The following is a 17,410-nucleotide window of genomic DNA, read 5'->3' on the forward strand; positions in this document are numbered from 1 at the left end:
AAATACTTGAGACCCCAGTTTCACTGACAAATACCCCAATTCTTCTCTAAGGGAAAGGAACATGTACCTTTGCTGTGCGTTAGCTGCAGATATGCCTGGCAGTACACGGAGGCTCTCATTTGTCAGTATATATAGTAGGTGTCTGTAAGATATATACAGTGAGGGATGCAGTGTGGTCGGTCCAGGTCGGGTACTTGGAATCAGGTCAACAGTTTAAACCTTCATTTATAACCTAGAAGAGATGCTGTCAGACAGAGACAAATTTGTCCCTGGCACTGGCTGCCCCCTTTGCTATCCCCACGGGTAGTTAGGCTCCCGTCGGCACACATTATGGAGTGCCAGGTGCAAAGGACACAGGTAGAGAGGCAGAGACTGACCCAGAAACTGGGCAGCAGCCGAGCTGTGATGGTGGGAGAGAGGAGGAGAGATGGATAGGCTGAGCCGTGAGGGAGAGAGAAGTAGAGATGGATAGGCTGAGCCGTGATGGAGAGAGAAGTAGAGATGGATAGGCTGAGCCGTGATGAGGGAGAGAGAAGGAGAGATGGATAGGCTGAGCCGTGATGAGGGAGAGAGAAGGAGAGATGGATAGGCTGAGCCGTGATGAGGGAGAGAGAAGGAGAGATGGATAGGCTGAGCCGTGATGAGGGAGAGAGAAGGAGAGATGAATAGGCTGAGCCGTGAGGGAGAGAGAAGGAGAGATGGATAGGCTGAGCCGTGATGAGAGAGAGAGAAGGAGAGATGGATAGGCTGAGCTGTGAGGGAGAGAGAAGGAGAGATGAATAGGCTGAGCTGTGAGGGAGAGAAGGAGAGATGAATAGGCTGAGCTGTGAGGGAGAGAGAAGGAGAGATTAATAGGCTGAGCTGTGAGGGAGAGAAGGAGAGATGAATAGAAGGGTGTTCACCTCCACTGTGCCATGGAGGGGGAAGCCTTTAGCATGTCTACTGTAGAGCTGTGAGGGGAAAACGCTCCAGTCACAACATCCTAAAAAGGCCTGGTATACACTGTGAATGGATACAGTGTCAAAGTATAGTATACACTGTGAATGGATACAGTGTCAATGTTTGACGGAGGAGGTATTACGGATTGGAGAACTGGAAGGAAGGAGGATGCATTTTAATTCAGCCTGCCTACCATACCCCACTATACACACCCCCCCTTCTTCCTCAGCCACAGTATGGGAGGCCATGTTTAAACACACACCTCTCTCACAAACACACGCACACACACCCTTCTTCCTCAGCCACAGTATGGGAGGCCATGTTTAAACACACACCTCTCTCACAAACACACACACACCCTTCTTCCTCAGCCACAGTATGGGAGGCCATGTTTAAACACACACCTACCTCTCTCACACACACAGGTAAGTAAGTAACTGGAAGGAAATTAACAACCACTACAGAGGATGTTTCTACGGCCTAGAGAGGAGAGCGACAGTGGGGTGGTCTGGGTTCATGTTTATCCCTGTGTAAGTGTTTATGTTTGTTTGTAGAGTATACAGTATGTTTGTCTGTGTGTGTGTGTGTTTTACCTTCACCCTGGGTGGCCACCTTGAGGACGGCAGAGCTCTCTCCCAGGCCGTTCTTGTTGTGTGCCACCACCCGGAACTTGTACTTTGAGTCGGGCATCAGGTTCTGAATGGTCACCTGCATCTCACCTGGCCGACTGGTGTTCAGGATACGCTCCCTGAGAGACACACACACACACACACACACACAACAGCCCCGTTAGTGTACACACTATCAACAGCCCAGTTAGTGTACACACTATCAACAGCCCAGTTAGTGTACACACTATCAACAGCCCAGTTAGTGCACACACTATCAATAGCCCAGTTAGTGTACACACTATCAACAGCCCAGTTAGTGTACACACTATCAACAGCCCAGTTAGTGCACACACTATCAATAGCCCAGTTAGTGTACACAGTATCAACAGCCCAGTTAGTGCACACACTATCAACAGCCCAGTTAGTGCACACACTATCAACAGCCCAGTTAGTGTATACACTATCAATAGCCCAGTTAGTGTACACAGTATCAACAGCCCAGTTAGTGCACACACTATCAACAGCCCAGTTAGTGCACACACTATCAACAGCCCAGTTAGTGTATACACTATCAACAGCCCAGTTAGTGTACACACTATCAAAAGAAGCCAAGCAATACTATATCACTTGATTTCTACTGAGTGGACAGTATTGTATTTACAGACGACACACCATTACATAGCAAGAGTCTACCTGTACACTGGGTAGTGTGTATGCTATAGGGGCCCTCAGTAGTGTGCATGCTATCGGGGCCCTCAGCAGTGTGCATGCTATAGGGGCCCTCAGCAGTGTGCATGCTATAGGGGCCCTCAGCAGTGTGCATGCTATAGGGGCCCTCAGCAGTGTGCATGCTATAGGGGCCCTCAGCAGTGTGCATGCTATAGGGGCCCTCAGCAGTGTGCATGCTATAGGGGCCCTCAGCAGTGTGCATGCTATAGGGGCCCTCAGCAGTGTGCATGCTATAGGGGCCCTCAGCAGGGTGTATGCTATATGGGCCCTCAGTAGTGTGTATGATGTACTGTACTGAATAGAGGGCCTACCTGCTATAATACACTGAGTAGTGTGTAATACTGTACTGTGTAGGGTCCCTACCTGTTGGTACCCTCCTGATTGAAGTAGACAGAGTAGGTGAGGTCTTCTCCGTTGGGCTCAGCAGGAGGGCGCCAGGTGAGCTTGATGAAGCGGGTGGAGACCAGCGAGGCCACGACGTCACGGGGGGCGGAGGGGGTGGGGCCAGTGGGGTTAGCCACACCTCTGGAGCCTGGCGTTACATGGTCAGTAGTGTCAGGAGTCAGTGAGGGGGGAGGAGGGGTGGGGAGGGCTACATCTTTGAGGGGGGAGTGGTGGGAGATGAGTAGGGGTCAGGTGGATGGAAGGTGAAGGGAGGTGAAGAAGACAGCGAGAGAGAGAAGGAGAAAGAGGTGGACGGACGGACGGCATCCAAAAGGAACAGAGAGAAGAAGAGAAAGGAAAGGACAGCGAAATAAAGGAGAACAAAAAAAGAAAACAGAAGAAACACACAAAATAACCACGTGACAAAAAAAAAAGAGCTCTCGGCATGACAAGGAATCACAAAAACACACTAATATCACGCTGGAATAATCACAACGAAACACAATACAAAAAGAGGGAGACTAAACATGCACAACATCTCTAATGGAAGAGGGGAGCAACACAAACACCACTGACTGGTGTATGAACACATATAGAAAATACAGTCTAGACTTTGTACATATTCTACATAGCAAAGTGTGACCTTAGAGTTCCACACCAACTGTCAAACCCACCCTATAATGTTTTAATGCACTTGTACTGGCGCTATTCCACAGTCTACCCACAGCAATGTGAAAAAATGTCATTTGGTGCTGTCTCAGAACAATCTGTGGTTAGACATGGGTATATCTGCTTTCTATTTTATTCTAGACGACTCAGACAACACAGGGAAAGAATGTCAGAGAGACTGTGGCATTTCCATTGGTAGCAGGTCAAAGGAATCAAGTCGAGGGCAATGCCAAAATGCATAGAAACTAAACATATGGGGTATATATAGAGAGAGAAATACAACTCTATATGGAAATGAATGCTGACCATAGAACATCTATCCACCATGACACACTGAGGAGATGCTTATTCAGGGAGACTAGACTATCTGTTTATATGACAGATTCCAGCAGTGCCATGACCTTGGATATTGAACAGAGTGGTGTGGGATTTGCTGTATATTACACACACACACACACACACACACACACACACACACACACACACACACACACACACACACAGGGAATTGATTCCCCTGTATATTTGAGTAAAGGGAAGATAATAAATAAGTGTCATTCTACAGAGTTACAACATATTTTCCTTGGGCACTGAGAGAAAATTCTCCTCACCTCCCATAATAAAAAAATACATGCCAATATAAAATGTAAACAATCTAATCATCAACAAAATATTCAATCACAGAAACAGCCATCAACTGGGAATACCTGGGCTCCATCTCCCTCCATAAACATAAAGCTATTTTACAAAGAGGGCCTGAGGAGGATATACATCCATCTGATTCAGAACTCTAGGAAATGCATTAAGTCTGGTTCATTTCACTACAGCTTCTCTGTAACGACACGAGCCATTAGACGGAACGTAGAGGAGGCATCATTCACAGCAATTACTGACTAGTACACAGAGTGAGCTGTCAGTCTGTCAGTGTGACTGGGCTGCTGCAGGGTTTACATATCTGTTAATCGTATGACTTTCAGAGGTTATATCCTCATATCATAAACAGTCCTGACATGTCTATGACAGTTGTGTGTGTCCATTTGTGTGTGTGTGTGTGTGTGTGTGTGTGTGTGTGTGTGTCTATACAGCTGTATATCTGTATGTGTACGTAGGACGCTCTCGGTCAGAGACGGTTTTAGGCTTGGGCGGTATACCGTATACACACACCGTATACCGGGGTATTTGGAAAAAGCCATGAGACGTTTTTTCAATACCAGTGAAGTTTTTTTAATTTTATAAATGTGAATATTTGTAGCTACTTTTTAAGTAAATACCTTCAGTCAACTTGTACAATACATTAGGAGATAAAGATGATAAATGCCTGCAGTAAACTTGTGCAATACATTAGGAGATAGATGATAAATACCTGCAGTAAACTTGTGCATTACATTAGGAGATAAAGATGATACATGCCTGCAGTAAACTTGTGCAATACATTAGGAGATAGATGATAAATACCTGCAGTAAACTTGTGCATTACATTAGGAGATAAAGATGATACATGCCTGCAGTAAACTTGTGCAATACATTAGGAGATAGATGATAAATACCTGCAGTAAACTTGTGCAATACATTAGGAGATAAAGATCGTGTTGTTCATTTCACCTGTCACATCATTTTTCATTATCAAGTTTACATGTGGTGTTTGTTTACAAGCTCACTAGGACAAAAGACTGGGGCCTTGTGAGTCACTGTTGTGAAGCATGTGCCAGGTGATCAAATTACAGTATGGAATTCACAGCTAAATGTTTGCCAGCTAGATATCTTATAACTATTAAGTTAACTGTCAAAAATGTGCTAAATGCTCTGCAGTTGTGCATGTGGTTTGCTAATTTAGTAGCTATTTAACTATCTAGCTGCAGAGAATCCCCTCTTGGATCAAGAGCCTTGTGGCTTATATTTGTTGTGTGTGCAGCAAACCGTAAGTAGCATTTTTGAGTTAGTTGTGTAGTTTAGGTCAGATTGTATAAAATCTTCACAATACGCTTGTTAGCATTTAGTTAGCATTCTCTATGGGACTTTTTAGCATTGCTAACCTTCGGATTTCAGAGTATCAGTGGGGTTTGAAAACAGCGCCCCTTGTGGTCGGCGTTGGTATTACTGAATATCCCGGTTTGGCACATGGTCGGTATGAAGGTATGAATCTGGATACCGTCCAAGCTTACTCCGTTGGGCCGGGGCTTGCCCCCCTCCACTCCCCTCGGTCCTCTGGGCTTTAAGGCTCAGCTGGAGGATGACCAGTCTGTTGGAGACAGAACCCGGAGCAAATTGCCGGGGAAGGAATAAGGAATAAAGGGAAAGAAAAGGGTTTAGAAAGATGGCAGTCAACTGGGCGGAGAGGTTCCTGAGCTGCCTAGCGAGGCGCTGGCATGCGGCCACGTGCTAAGGACCACTATGTCCAAGTTGGCACCGGGCATACAGCGAGTAGATGAAAACCATAATGTTAGTCTCAGTGGTACTGTAGAGAACAGGCCATGTCTCAGTCTCCTCCTTGTTAATGTTAGTCTCAGTGGTATTACAGAGAACAGGACATGTCTCAGTCTCCTGGTCACAATCAGTCTTCCATCTATTCTCAGCCATGGACAGTTACAGTAAGGAAGAAATCGAGGAGAATCCTAGATTTCTACCGTAGCTGTTCTGATGGTCTATTTCTAGTAGATTAATTGTGTCATTAGGGCGTGTGACACTGGTAATGAATGGCTGGCATTAGGAGCTAATGAGGAAAGTTATCCTCTACCTTAACCAGGTATCTGGGTACTGCGTATAAGAAAGAGTTAGACAAAAAGATTCAAAGGAAACTGTTAATAACAGAAGAATCTTAATAATGGACAATGAAACATACTGTACTTTCCAGGGCAGCTGAATCATATCAGTGGAGCTCTTCAGAACAAAATATCTCCAGTACCTTTTCAAGTTTGATTAGAAGGGAAGTAACTGGTGCCTAAGCTTCTAGTAATGTCAATACGAGTTGTACAATACGTCAACTTTGTGGGCATATGAAAACATAACTGGCAGAATGCGCTGCCACTTTGTCTGACGGGTAGAAGGCCGTGGGTTTTAGAAAGTCCCCTCTCGGCACACGTACACCCACAGGACACTTAGCTCATTGGCCGGCTGTTGGGCTTTCAAACATCTAATTGCTGTTACATACAAAGAAAGCATGGTTATTTAGGATTCAGGTCAACAGTGACGTCACCAGGCAGTGTTCAAAGTCGCTACTATGTAACCTGGAGAGTGAGAGGTCTTGCCAAGTGTTGCATAATGGTAGAACTAGTCTCAGAAGTGAAGGAAACAGTCTCTGCTTCTGTCTGTGGGTTGGGTTCATGTAATGTCGCTGAACAGAGCCACATGGCTACACTAATGGCTCATTACAGAATGAGCGCTTTTAACTCCGGGAGGGAAGGAAGGAGGAGAGAAAGAGGGAAGAGAGATGGTCATGCTCCTCAGCAGAAGAGGATGAGATATGGCACATGAAATGGAGAGAGCTGATATAAGATGGTTCAAAAATACTGATAGAGCTAAAAGATTTAAAGGAAATGTCTTGATTCCTTTTCGGGAAAATATCATGGTCAGTTAAGCAGCTAAATGAACACATCCAAGCTTTCATAGAACTTCAACAAGAACATGTGTGATGGCAGACAGACTGCGATCTTGACTGATTCGTGATGCTTCCTTTGAGGAGATGTTCTGAAACAGTGTTTGTGGGGGGTTCTGATCAAGCGAGAACGATTGTGGTGTGGTCGTATCCAATTCATTGCTGATGGAAGCAAAGCGAAGACCATTTCAGTCATTCATTTGTTCAATAGGCCATGTTCTCTTGCTAGTCTCCAGCCGATAACATCAGAGGAAATAGAATTCTGACAGAACGTGACATTTGGAGAGGCTCTTGATGTGTCGACAAGATACAAACTCGGGTAAGAGACAGACAAATGTCTTCAAGACAAAAACGAGGGAGGGAACGAGAAAGATGGAGAGGCAGATGAAACATGTTGTTTGTTCTTTATCTCCCGGGCCCTTGCTTCCTCTCGTTCGTCGGTTGGCCAAGCGTTGGACTTGATCAAGAGGAGGACGCTGTTCCCCCACCCTCCTCTTCGGGGCCACCTCTGCCTGTTTTCCTTTAAGAACAAAGCGTTTCTGTTTCTGACACCTTTTTACGTGGTGAGAGGAGTCGTGAGGGACGGGAGAGGCATCGGATTTCCTATAAAGTCTATAAGGGTTACAGAACGCCCACTGCCCAAGGCACAAAACACAGATCAGTAACATGATACACATGGGGTTTCCCTCCTGAGAAGGTGGCATTAAAGCTGCTTTTCAGTGAGGCTCGCGCCACAGAGAAAGAAAAGTAATCCACTGTAGAGCTACGGTTAGACATGAGTTCATGGGTTCTGGGTGATGTGGAGCTGTCCGCATGAGTTCTCGGTATCTCCATATTAATTTCTTACACTCCCTGCACCATTTCAACAGGTGTTTGCAGCATATTGGAAATCTGGGATCTAAAACCTGGCATATTCTTTATTTTATGAAGCACAGATAAGGAAGGTATTTTGTGGAACAGCTCATAGTAAGAGAACCCAGGGACAAGTGAAGGGCTTGTTGTACTGTGGAAGGGCTTGTTGTACTGTGGAAGGGCTTGTTGTACTGTGGTATGGTGGTTCAACAGGAAGTAGAAAACCTACAGCTACCAACAGCGTTGCCAGATCTCACTCAACTCATTGGAAGACACTTTCTGTTTTCTTCGTCGTCAACAAAGAGCCAACTAACTGCATAACAGCCTAAAAATAGAGCAAAGTGGAACTAAGGCATCAGAGACGTGTGGAAGATGAAACATTTGGGATGGGTCTGGTTTTAATTTTTTATTTGGGGGGGAAGAGATGGCCTCCTTTCTGCCTGAGGACCCTCTGGCTGGTGAGATAAGGGGATGGAGCTGTAGGAGGACAACACAACTGCAGTGGACGGACGGACAGGGGGGGGGGATCTGGTGGAGAGGGTGGTTGGGGGGGGGGGGTCTGGTGGAGAGGGTGGGGTCTGGTGGAGAGGGTGGTTGGGGGGGGGGGGTCTGGTGGAGAGGGTGGTGGGGAGGGGGTGGGGGGGTCACAGCATGAGAGCAGGATTAGGGTTTAGGGATGCCCCCTAGTGTTTCAGGCATCAGGGGATATGATGGAGTAAGTGTACAGAGACTCATCTGGTGAGGGTGGAGAGGTAGGCTCCCTAGAGGAGGTCTAACCTCCCTCCCTGCTAGGGCTAAAGCAGGCCCATGGAGCAGTCAGTCTTACCCCTTTTGCCCCCCCGTCCCACTTATCTCCTCCAGCCACTTTAAAGTCCTTCCCTCTATCCGTGGTCCCAGAGCGCCTGCATGCTCGTCTCCCATCACAAGAGTGTACACGTTTAATATACGCAGTAAATTCCCCTTGGACTGTCATCTGCTTTGAAATACAGCTGATAATTGAATCAGGTTGGTTACATCAATAATTAAAATGTCTGGTGTGTACATGCATACATACAGCATCCCCTTCCTCATCAGACAAACATCATCCCTTGATCCACTTCCACTGTAGGGTCATGATTGTATATCAAGTCCCCCACCCCCCCTTCGCCCAAAACATGTGAGGCGCCTGCTGTGGCATGAGCCCTGATATGTAAATGAATAAGAGCATGGACATCTTTTTCTATGTTGATTGCCCCCCCCCCGTCTTGTAGTCTTTCTTTGGGGAAATTAGCATCATATGCATCCAGTGGTAAACATGCTCAGTGGAGAAGAACCCGGAGGGGGGGCACTCACAGGGGTTCCTCCTGTAGAGTTAAAGAAGCAGGAAATGTGTTTTACCCTACATCATCATCATCATCATCATCATCATCCCCAACAGACCGCAGGTTCTTATTACCTGGTGTGTGAATTGAATTCTCAACACGTAACTGTGTACAGTACGGTAAGTGGTTTGATATCTCAGGGGTGCTTGTGCCAGGTTTCTCCCAACAGGAGAGGAAAGGTTCAAATAAATGAATTGTTAGTGTAACTCAGAGAGGAACCCCCCCCCCCCCTGGATTCACAGAGTGTAATCAGGGTCGCTGGGTTGGTCTACGTGGGGTGGATATCACGCACAGGGACATCAAAGCGGGTAGCCTATTATATACCACCCTGGAATGTTGCATGATGGTCAATATGCGTAGAGGAAGGGTGGCACGACAGGGGGGTTGACGTGAAGAGGAAACGCTAGCCTGGCAACGCCGCCCATCTCTGAGCCAGGAGCCCAGGGGCCCCGCTGGGGGTCAGGTGACCTGTCGGGGTATAGAGGAAGAGCTTTGTTTTGGCGCAACGTGGCTCTTCCACCCATTTAGGCTGTTTGGGCCGAGTAGAGCCCTGAAAGTAGACTCCAGGGATGGGTGGTATCCAACAACAGCAACCAGCATCCTGGATGGAGTGTGAGTGATAAAGTGATAGGGAAGGTGTGACTGGAGCGTGAGGCTGAGGCAGGTGACACACCAAGCCCAGGTCAGGGCTAAAAACAGCCACGATAACAAGGTTGAAAGTGTGACCTTGGAAAAAAAGCAGTGAAAAGATACAGGAAAGTGTAAAGAAACATCCATTGTAAAAAGAAAGTGGGTTGAATTATCATACAGAATAACAGAAAAACACACGGATGGTAATATTCTGTCCTCGTGTAAAAGCAAATGAATCTCAGAGATGGAATGAACAATCAGGGAAAATATACAAAGAACAATATGCTTCAGGAACCAACCACTGCCGGTCCTAACCATTGTAGAGTAAACAAAGCCCAGGGAGCAAATTGGCAGTTAAACCCACGCTCACGGTCCTTGAACAGAGTGTGGTAAATACAAATACACACACACCACACACACACACACACACACACACACACCACACAGTGGAAACCACAGTCTTCTGGTCAGCTGCCTAACTGCTCACAGTGGAAACCACACAGGCCCAGTAATCAGAGGTAGAAGGAGGAAGTGGGGGTTCTAGTTAGGGTTGTCTGTGTTTCTTCTACCATTACTTCCTGTAGGTGGCCTGAGCCTTCTGGGTAACAGAAGTTAGTTAGATTACTTGTTATTACTGCATTGTCGGAACTAGAAGCACAAGCATTTCGCTACACTCGCATTAACATCTGCAAACCATGTGTATGTGACAAATACAATTTGATTTGATTTGATTTGATTTAACACTACCATTACTTCCTGTCGGTGGACCGAGCCTTCTGGGTAACACTACCATTACTTCCTGTAGGTGGGCCAAGCCTTCTGGGTAACACTACCATTACTTACTGTAGGTGGGCCGAGCCTTCTGGGTAACACTACCATTACTTCCTGTAGGTGGGCCGAGCCTTCTGGGTAACACTACCATTACTTATTGTAGGTGGGCCGAGCTTTCTGGGTAACACTACCATTACTTCCTGTAGGTGGGCCAAGCCTTCTGGGTAACACTACCATTACTTCCTGTAGGTGGGCCAAGCCTTCTGGGTAACACTACCATTACTTCCTGTAGGTGGGCCGAGCCTTCTGGGTAACACTACCATTACTTCCTGTAGGTGGGCCGAGCCTTCTGGGTAACACCACTATTTAGTTTATTTACTATTGATGGGGCACTAAGAATACCTTGCATGTTACTACTGTAGGCTGTATGTTTGGACTAACCTCATTTCTATACATTTCTAACATTTTCAAAACATTTCATTTCCAATCTTGAACGTACCCCATATAAACTAATATCACACTAGCTGGTACACCATCCATCTTCCAAGGCTAATAAAAAGGCCCTTGTCAGAGTGCGTAGCTGTAAAACCAACAGTCGCTCTGATTCAATTCGCCATCTCTCTGACTCGCTCCCCTCTCTTCTCCGAGGCCTTCCTGAGAGGGGGGCGACATGCGGGGCGCGTAAAACTGTCACATTTACATGGCGGTGAGCGTCGCACGGGGACCACTGCTCGCTTTATGACTTTACAAACACGGCTACAGACGCCACAGTGACACACAACACAAATAGTGTCTGGTCGCCCTGTCCCTGGCCCCGGCCTGAAGATACAGCTTCTATCCCCCTGACAGACACTAGGGGTTTACATTTGTGTTCTTGTTGGGTTGTACAGAGCCCCAGAGGAGTCCCTAAATTGTATTTTTAGCACTGCTTTCTCTCATCTTCGTTGTAACTGGAAAGGCTGTAGTAGTATACTGTAGTAGCATTCTGGGCTGTAGTAGTATACTGTAGTAGCATTCTGGGCTGTAGTAGTATACTGTAGTAGCATTCTGGGCTGTAGTAGTATACTGTAGTAGCATTCTGGGCTGTAGTAGTATACTGTAGTAGCATTCTAGGCTGTAGTAGTATACTGTAGTAGCATTCTGGGCTGTAGTAGTATACTATAGTAGCATTCTGGGCTGTAGTAGTATACTGTAGTAGCATTCTGGGCTGTAGTAGTATACTGTAGTAGCATTCTGGGCTGTAGTAGTATACTGTGGTAGCATTCTGGGCTGTAGTAGTATACTGTAGTAGCATTCTAGGCTGTAGTAGTATACTGTAGTAGCATTCTAGGCTGTAGTAGTATACTGTAGTAGCATTCTGGGCTGTAGTAGTATACTGTAGTAGCATTCTAGGCTGTAGTAGTATACTGTAGTAGCATTCTGGGCTGTAGTAGTATACTGTAGTAGCATTCTGGGCTGTAGTAGTATACTGTAGTAGCATTCTGGGCTGTAGTAGTATACTGTAGTAGCATTCTGGGCTGTAGTAGTATACTGTGGTAGCATTCTGGGCTGTAGTAGTATACTGTAGTAGCATTCTAGGCTGTAGTAGTATACTGTAGTAGCATTCTAGGCTGTAGTAGTATACTGTAGTAGCATTCTAGGCTGTAGTAGTATACTGTAGTAGCATTCTAGGCTGTAGTAGTATACTGTAGTAGCATTCTGGGCTGTAGTAGTATACTGTAGTAGCATTCTAGGCTGTAGTAGTATACTGTAGTAGCATTCTGGGCTGTAGTAGTATACTGTGGTAGCATTCTGGGCTGTAGTAGTATACTGTAGTAGCATTCTGGGCTGTAGTAGTATACTGTAGTAGCATTCTGGGCTGTAGTAGTATACTGTAGTAGTATTCTGGGCTGTAGTAGTATACTGTAGTAGTATTCTGGGCTGTAGTAGTATACTGTAGTAGCATTCTGGGCTGTAGTAGTATACTGTAGTAGCATTCTGGGCTGTAGTAGTATACTGTAGTAGCATTCTGGGCTGTAGTAGTATACTGTAGTAGCATTCTGGGCTGTAGTAGTATACTGTAGTAGCATTCTGGGCTGTAGTAGTATACTGTAGTAGCATTCTGGGCTGCAGGAGCATTCTGGGCTGCAGTAGCATTCTGGGCTGCAGTAGTATTCTCTGCTGCACTAGTAGTATTCTCTGCTGCACTAGTAGTATTCTCTGCTGCACTAGTAGTATTCTCTGCTGCACTAGTAGTATTCTCTGCTGCACCAGTAGTATTCTCTGCTGCACTAGTAGTATTCTCTGCTGCACTAGTAGTATTCTCTGCTGCACTAGTAGTATTCTCTGCTGCACTAGTAGTATTCTCTGCTGCACTAGTAGTATTCTCTGCTGCACTAGTAGTATTCTCTGCTGCACCAGTAGTATTCTCTGCTGCACCAGTAGTATTCTCTGCTGCACTAGTAGTATTCTCTGCTGCACTAGTAGTATTCTCTGCTGCACTAGTAGTATTCTCTGCTGCACTAGTAGTATTCTCTGCAGTAGTAGTATTCTGTAGATACTATAGTTCCTCTCTTTCCAGTCTAATCAGTATTGACACATCCATCAAAAACAGCACTGCTAGGTTGAATTATACTCTATAATATCCTATTGATTCTATCCCACTCTGCTATGCCCAAGTGACAACTTCCCCAGCAGCTTGGCTGGCAAGCCTGGCAGCGGAGATCTCTCCCTCTCTGATCTATCACTATGTCAGCCTCTGCATTCCAACACCACTGATTTCAATTTATCATGCGACTGCTCCCACGCTCTGCAAAACAAAAAAAGCACTCAGCCAGTCATTAGATGGAGAAAGTCCATTTCTCAACAGGCATTTGTGTTTGGCTGTGGTGAAAGTGCTCTGTGTCCTGTCAGTTTAGTGTTGACTAGAGTGGTTTTCTGCTCTGGGTGGGGACCGACTGGGACAATGTGCTGAGGGAGGGGGAGAGGGTAAGAGTGAGGAAGAGAGATGGGGAAGAAGGGGACAAAGAGAGGAGGGAAGAGGCTGTGTGTGTGTGTGTGTGTGTGGGGGGGGGGGGGGGGGGTCACTATGGGTGGAGTGACTGATTCCTGTTAAAGCCTCGGTCTGACTGAGTTCTTCTTGGTTTTATCCACTCCACCCACTACCCTGGTCCAACGCACTACCCTGGTCCAACCCTCTACCCTGGCGGAATACAGACACCTGGTGCAATACACTACCCTGGTACAAAACAGACACCTGTCCCACTACTCTGGTAAAATACAGACACCTGGCCCGCTACCCTGGTAAAATACAGACACCTGGTACAATACAGACACCTGGTACAATACAGACACCTGGTACAATACAGACACCTGACCCTCTACCCTGGTACAATACAGACACCTGACCCGCTACCCTGGTACAATACAGACACCTGACCCGCTACCCTGGTACAATACAGACACCTGACCCGCTACCCTGGTACAATACAGACACCTGACCCGCTACCCTGGTACAATACAGACACCTGACCCGCTACCCTGGTACAATACAGACACCTGGTACAACACAGACACCTGGTACAATACAGACACCTGGTACAATACAGACACCTGACCCTCTACCCTGGTACAATACAGACACCTGACCCGCTACTCTGGTAAAATACAGACACCTGGTACAATACAGACACCTGACCCTCTACCCTGGTAAAATACAGACACCTGGTACAACACAGACACAACAGACGCGCTACCCCGGTATAACAGACGCGCTACCCCGGTACAACAGACGCGCTACCCCGGTACAACAGACGCGCTACCCCGGTACAACAGACGCGCTACCCCGGTACAACAGACGCGCTACCCCGGTACAACAGACGCGCTACCCCGGTATAACAGACACACTACCCCGGTATAACAGACACACTACCCCGGTATAACAGACACACTACCCCGGTATAACAGACGAGCTACCCCGGTATAACAGACGAGCTACCCCGGTATAACAGACGAGCTACCCCGGTATAACAGACACGCTACCCTGGTATAACAGACACACTACCCTGGTATAACAGACATCATATTTTAAAAAACAGTATGAGATGAAGTAGACTCAGCCAATCAACTCCTGCTGGTATTTGATTATCCTATACAATTCCCTTCTACAGCGGGCGCCTCCGAACCAGGGGGGGGTCAAAACATTCTGTATGCTGAGAGAGGAGCACTTGAATATCTGAAGCAGTGCTTACATGCTGAGGGGAGAAAAACAAGCTTTGCAATGCAAAAGAGAAGAACATCTCTTGAATGAATGTGGGAGGAAAAGGCAGAGGGCAGAGGAGCAAACAACATCCTCAATGCCTGTTCATTCGCCGATTTCCTGCATCAGCTCCCCTCCAATACTGACTGCCATCCTACACAGACGCCATGAGAGTTAATACTGAACGCTGTATATGTTGACTACGTTCGGTTCTTAGTTCGTTTTCAATTACAATGTCAATCTAAAACCCAGCCATATAATATACACACTTGACTGTAAATGACTAGAAAACCAGACATGTATAGACCACAAATGACTACAGAGACCAATAAGATGCTAAACTAGCAACACCTAACAACGAGTGGTGGCCTGGCTCAAATACTTCTAAATGGTGGCAGTAACAATACTAAGCCTTTTAAAAGGCTCTGCTCCTCACCATTATAGGAGAGGACAGGAGGAAGTGAGGCCTGTTTACAGGGTGAATTAACGAGGGTCACTTGGCCACCCTCGCATTATATAATTAGTCCCATCCAGGTCCATTTCTGCTGTTGTTCTGTTCGAACATCTGTTTGTAACTAGTCACCCTACATTGCACAGAACACATGGCAAAGGAAGGAATGTGTACTAAAATTGCTCCGGACTGCAATTTGAGAGCTATTTTTGGTCTCCTGCTCCAAAAAGTAACTGAGGGCTTTAAACCCGTGGCAGTGAGCTGGTCTGTGTTGCTTTGTGGAACTCCTGAAGGAAGAACACAAAGAACACGGTTTTTCTACTCTGGTCTTAGTCAGTGAAGTAGTGCTCGTTCATGGAGGCTTTTCTGTCTGAACTTGGATGAACAGGAAATAAATGTTTGTTTGGATTACAAAAAGATACTGTACATATGGATTTTATTTGTATTGGAACTTTTTCTAAATTCATTCTTTACATGACTGAGCACAGACATGATTCAAACTCATTTTCTATCATAGACACTAATGCAACCGCGGCAGCAGTGAGGGAGAAGGGGCAAATCTGAAGGGGACGACACGGGAGAGAAAAGGGGGACGAGCACGGAGACACAGGAGGAGGACGGCGAGAGGGGGGAGACACAGGAGGAGGACGGCGAAAGGGGGGAGACACAGGAGGATGAGGGCGAAAGGGGGGAGACACAGGAGGATGAGGGCGAAAGGGGGGAGACACAGGAGGATGAGGGCGAAAGGGGGGAGGCACAGGAGGATGAGGACGAGAGGGGGGAGACACAGGAGGATGAGGACGGGAGGGGGGAGACACAGGAGGAGGAGGACGGGAGGGGGGAGACACAGGAGGATGAGGACGGGAGGGGGGAGACACAGGAGGATGAGGACGGGAGGAGGGAGACACAGGAGGAGGAGGACAGGAGGGGAGAGACACAGGAGGAGGAGGACGGGAGGGGGGAGACACAGGAGGAGGACGGGAGGGGGGAGACACAGGAGGATGAGGACGGGAGGGGGGAGACACAGGAGGATGAGGACGGGAGGGGGGAGACACAGGAGGATGAGGACGGGAGGGGGGAGACACAGGAGGATGAGGACGGGAGGGGGGAGACACAGGAGGATGAGGACGGGAGGGGGGAGACACAGGAGGAGGAGGACGGGAGGGGGGAGACACAGGAGGAGGAGGACGGGAGGGGGGAGACACAGGAGGAGGAGGACGGGAGGGGGAGACACAGGAGGAGGAGGACGGGAGGGGGGAGACAGGAGGAGGAGGACGGGAGGGGGGAGACAGGAGGAGGAGGACGGGAGGGGGGAGACAGGAGGAGGAGGGCGGGAGGGCGGGAGGGGGAGACACAGGAGGAGGAGGACGGAAGGGGGAGAAACAGGCGAGGAGGACGGAGGGAGCGGATAAGGACCCCCAGCGGTGAGGGGGACAGCCGGTGAGGGTGAAAAGAGGTGCGGACCGGACAGCATATTTAGCGCTTGGCCCAGTGGACAGAAGTGCACAGGGGACAGAGCAGGTGGCTGATAGGAGAGAGCGGCGGGAGGGGAGAGTTGACAGATGGCACCAAGGAGGATCTGTGTACACTAACCCGGCACAGGAGAGGAGATACGTTCCAGAGAGATCTACTCTCAATTACAGAGCTAGAGGAAGAAAATCATCTCCCAGCCTCAGAGAGCGATATTCACAGAACAGCACGGTCAAACTGGGCCATTTCTATGGAAGGGAATACTTACTTTGGCACCTCTGTGAGGCAGCTTTTGTAAGAAATGATAGGATTGTTTAGGATGCTGATGGACCACATGCTGACACAGGGAGGAATCAAATGTATGGAAACTGGAAATAAGCAAAGGGCATATGATGGATATTTACATACACTCTTCAGGGAATATGAACTTTCCACATTCACTGTTTGTGTAGCTGTAAACAGAGCACTGAACTCTCTCCTTTCATGAGAAGAAGCCACCATGGTGTAATGTAGGGGGAGAAAGGGCTGCTAGCCTGGCACCTGTAGCCAATAAGCTATTGTACCTTACAAAGGCAGTAGGAATCATTAAAACAGCCCTTTCATGTCATGGGATAAGAGTGCTCTCTCTGACGTCCTGCTGAGGGCAGGCGAGTGTGTCAGACCATCTGCTTTACTGACTGATCCCAAACTAAAACAAGTTTTAGGTCACAAGAC

The 17,410-nt window shown here is 47.4% G+C and overlaps 1 protein-coding gene across 50 annotated transcripts in view; it reads right to left on the minus strand.

Annotated features, from left to right (window-relative positions):
- LOC110506206 (neogenin) overlaps positions 1 to 17,410 on the minus strand; it is a 216,073-nt gene that overhangs the window by 45,483 nt on the left and 153,180 nt on the right. For 30 of the 50 annotated variants that reach the window (XM_090222959.1, XM_090222951.1, XM_090222967.1 and 27 more), the window contains exons 8-9: positions 2,643 to 2,877; positions 1,533 to 1,687 (exon numbers count right to left, since the gene is read on the minus strand). In XM_090222959.1, coding sequence (XP_090079085.1) covers positions 1,533 to 1,687; positions 2,643 to 2,877 — 390 coding nt within the window. The remainder of the gene's footprint in view (positions 1 to 1,532; positions 1,688 to 2,642; positions 2,878 to 17,410) is intronic. The other 20 variants (XM_090222960.1, XM_090222972.1, XM_090222964.1 and 17 more) reach the window with 1 other exon arrangement.

The sequence above is a fragment of the Oncorhynchus mykiss genome, chromosome 26, assembly GCF_057628025.1.
Source record: "Oncorhynchus mykiss isolate SJ-2025 chromosome 26, ASM5762802v1, whole genome shotgun sequence".
In the NCBI taxonomy this organism is placed as follows: Eukaryota; Metazoa; Chordata; class Actinopteri; order Salmoniformes; family Salmonidae; genus Oncorhynchus; species Oncorhynchus mykiss.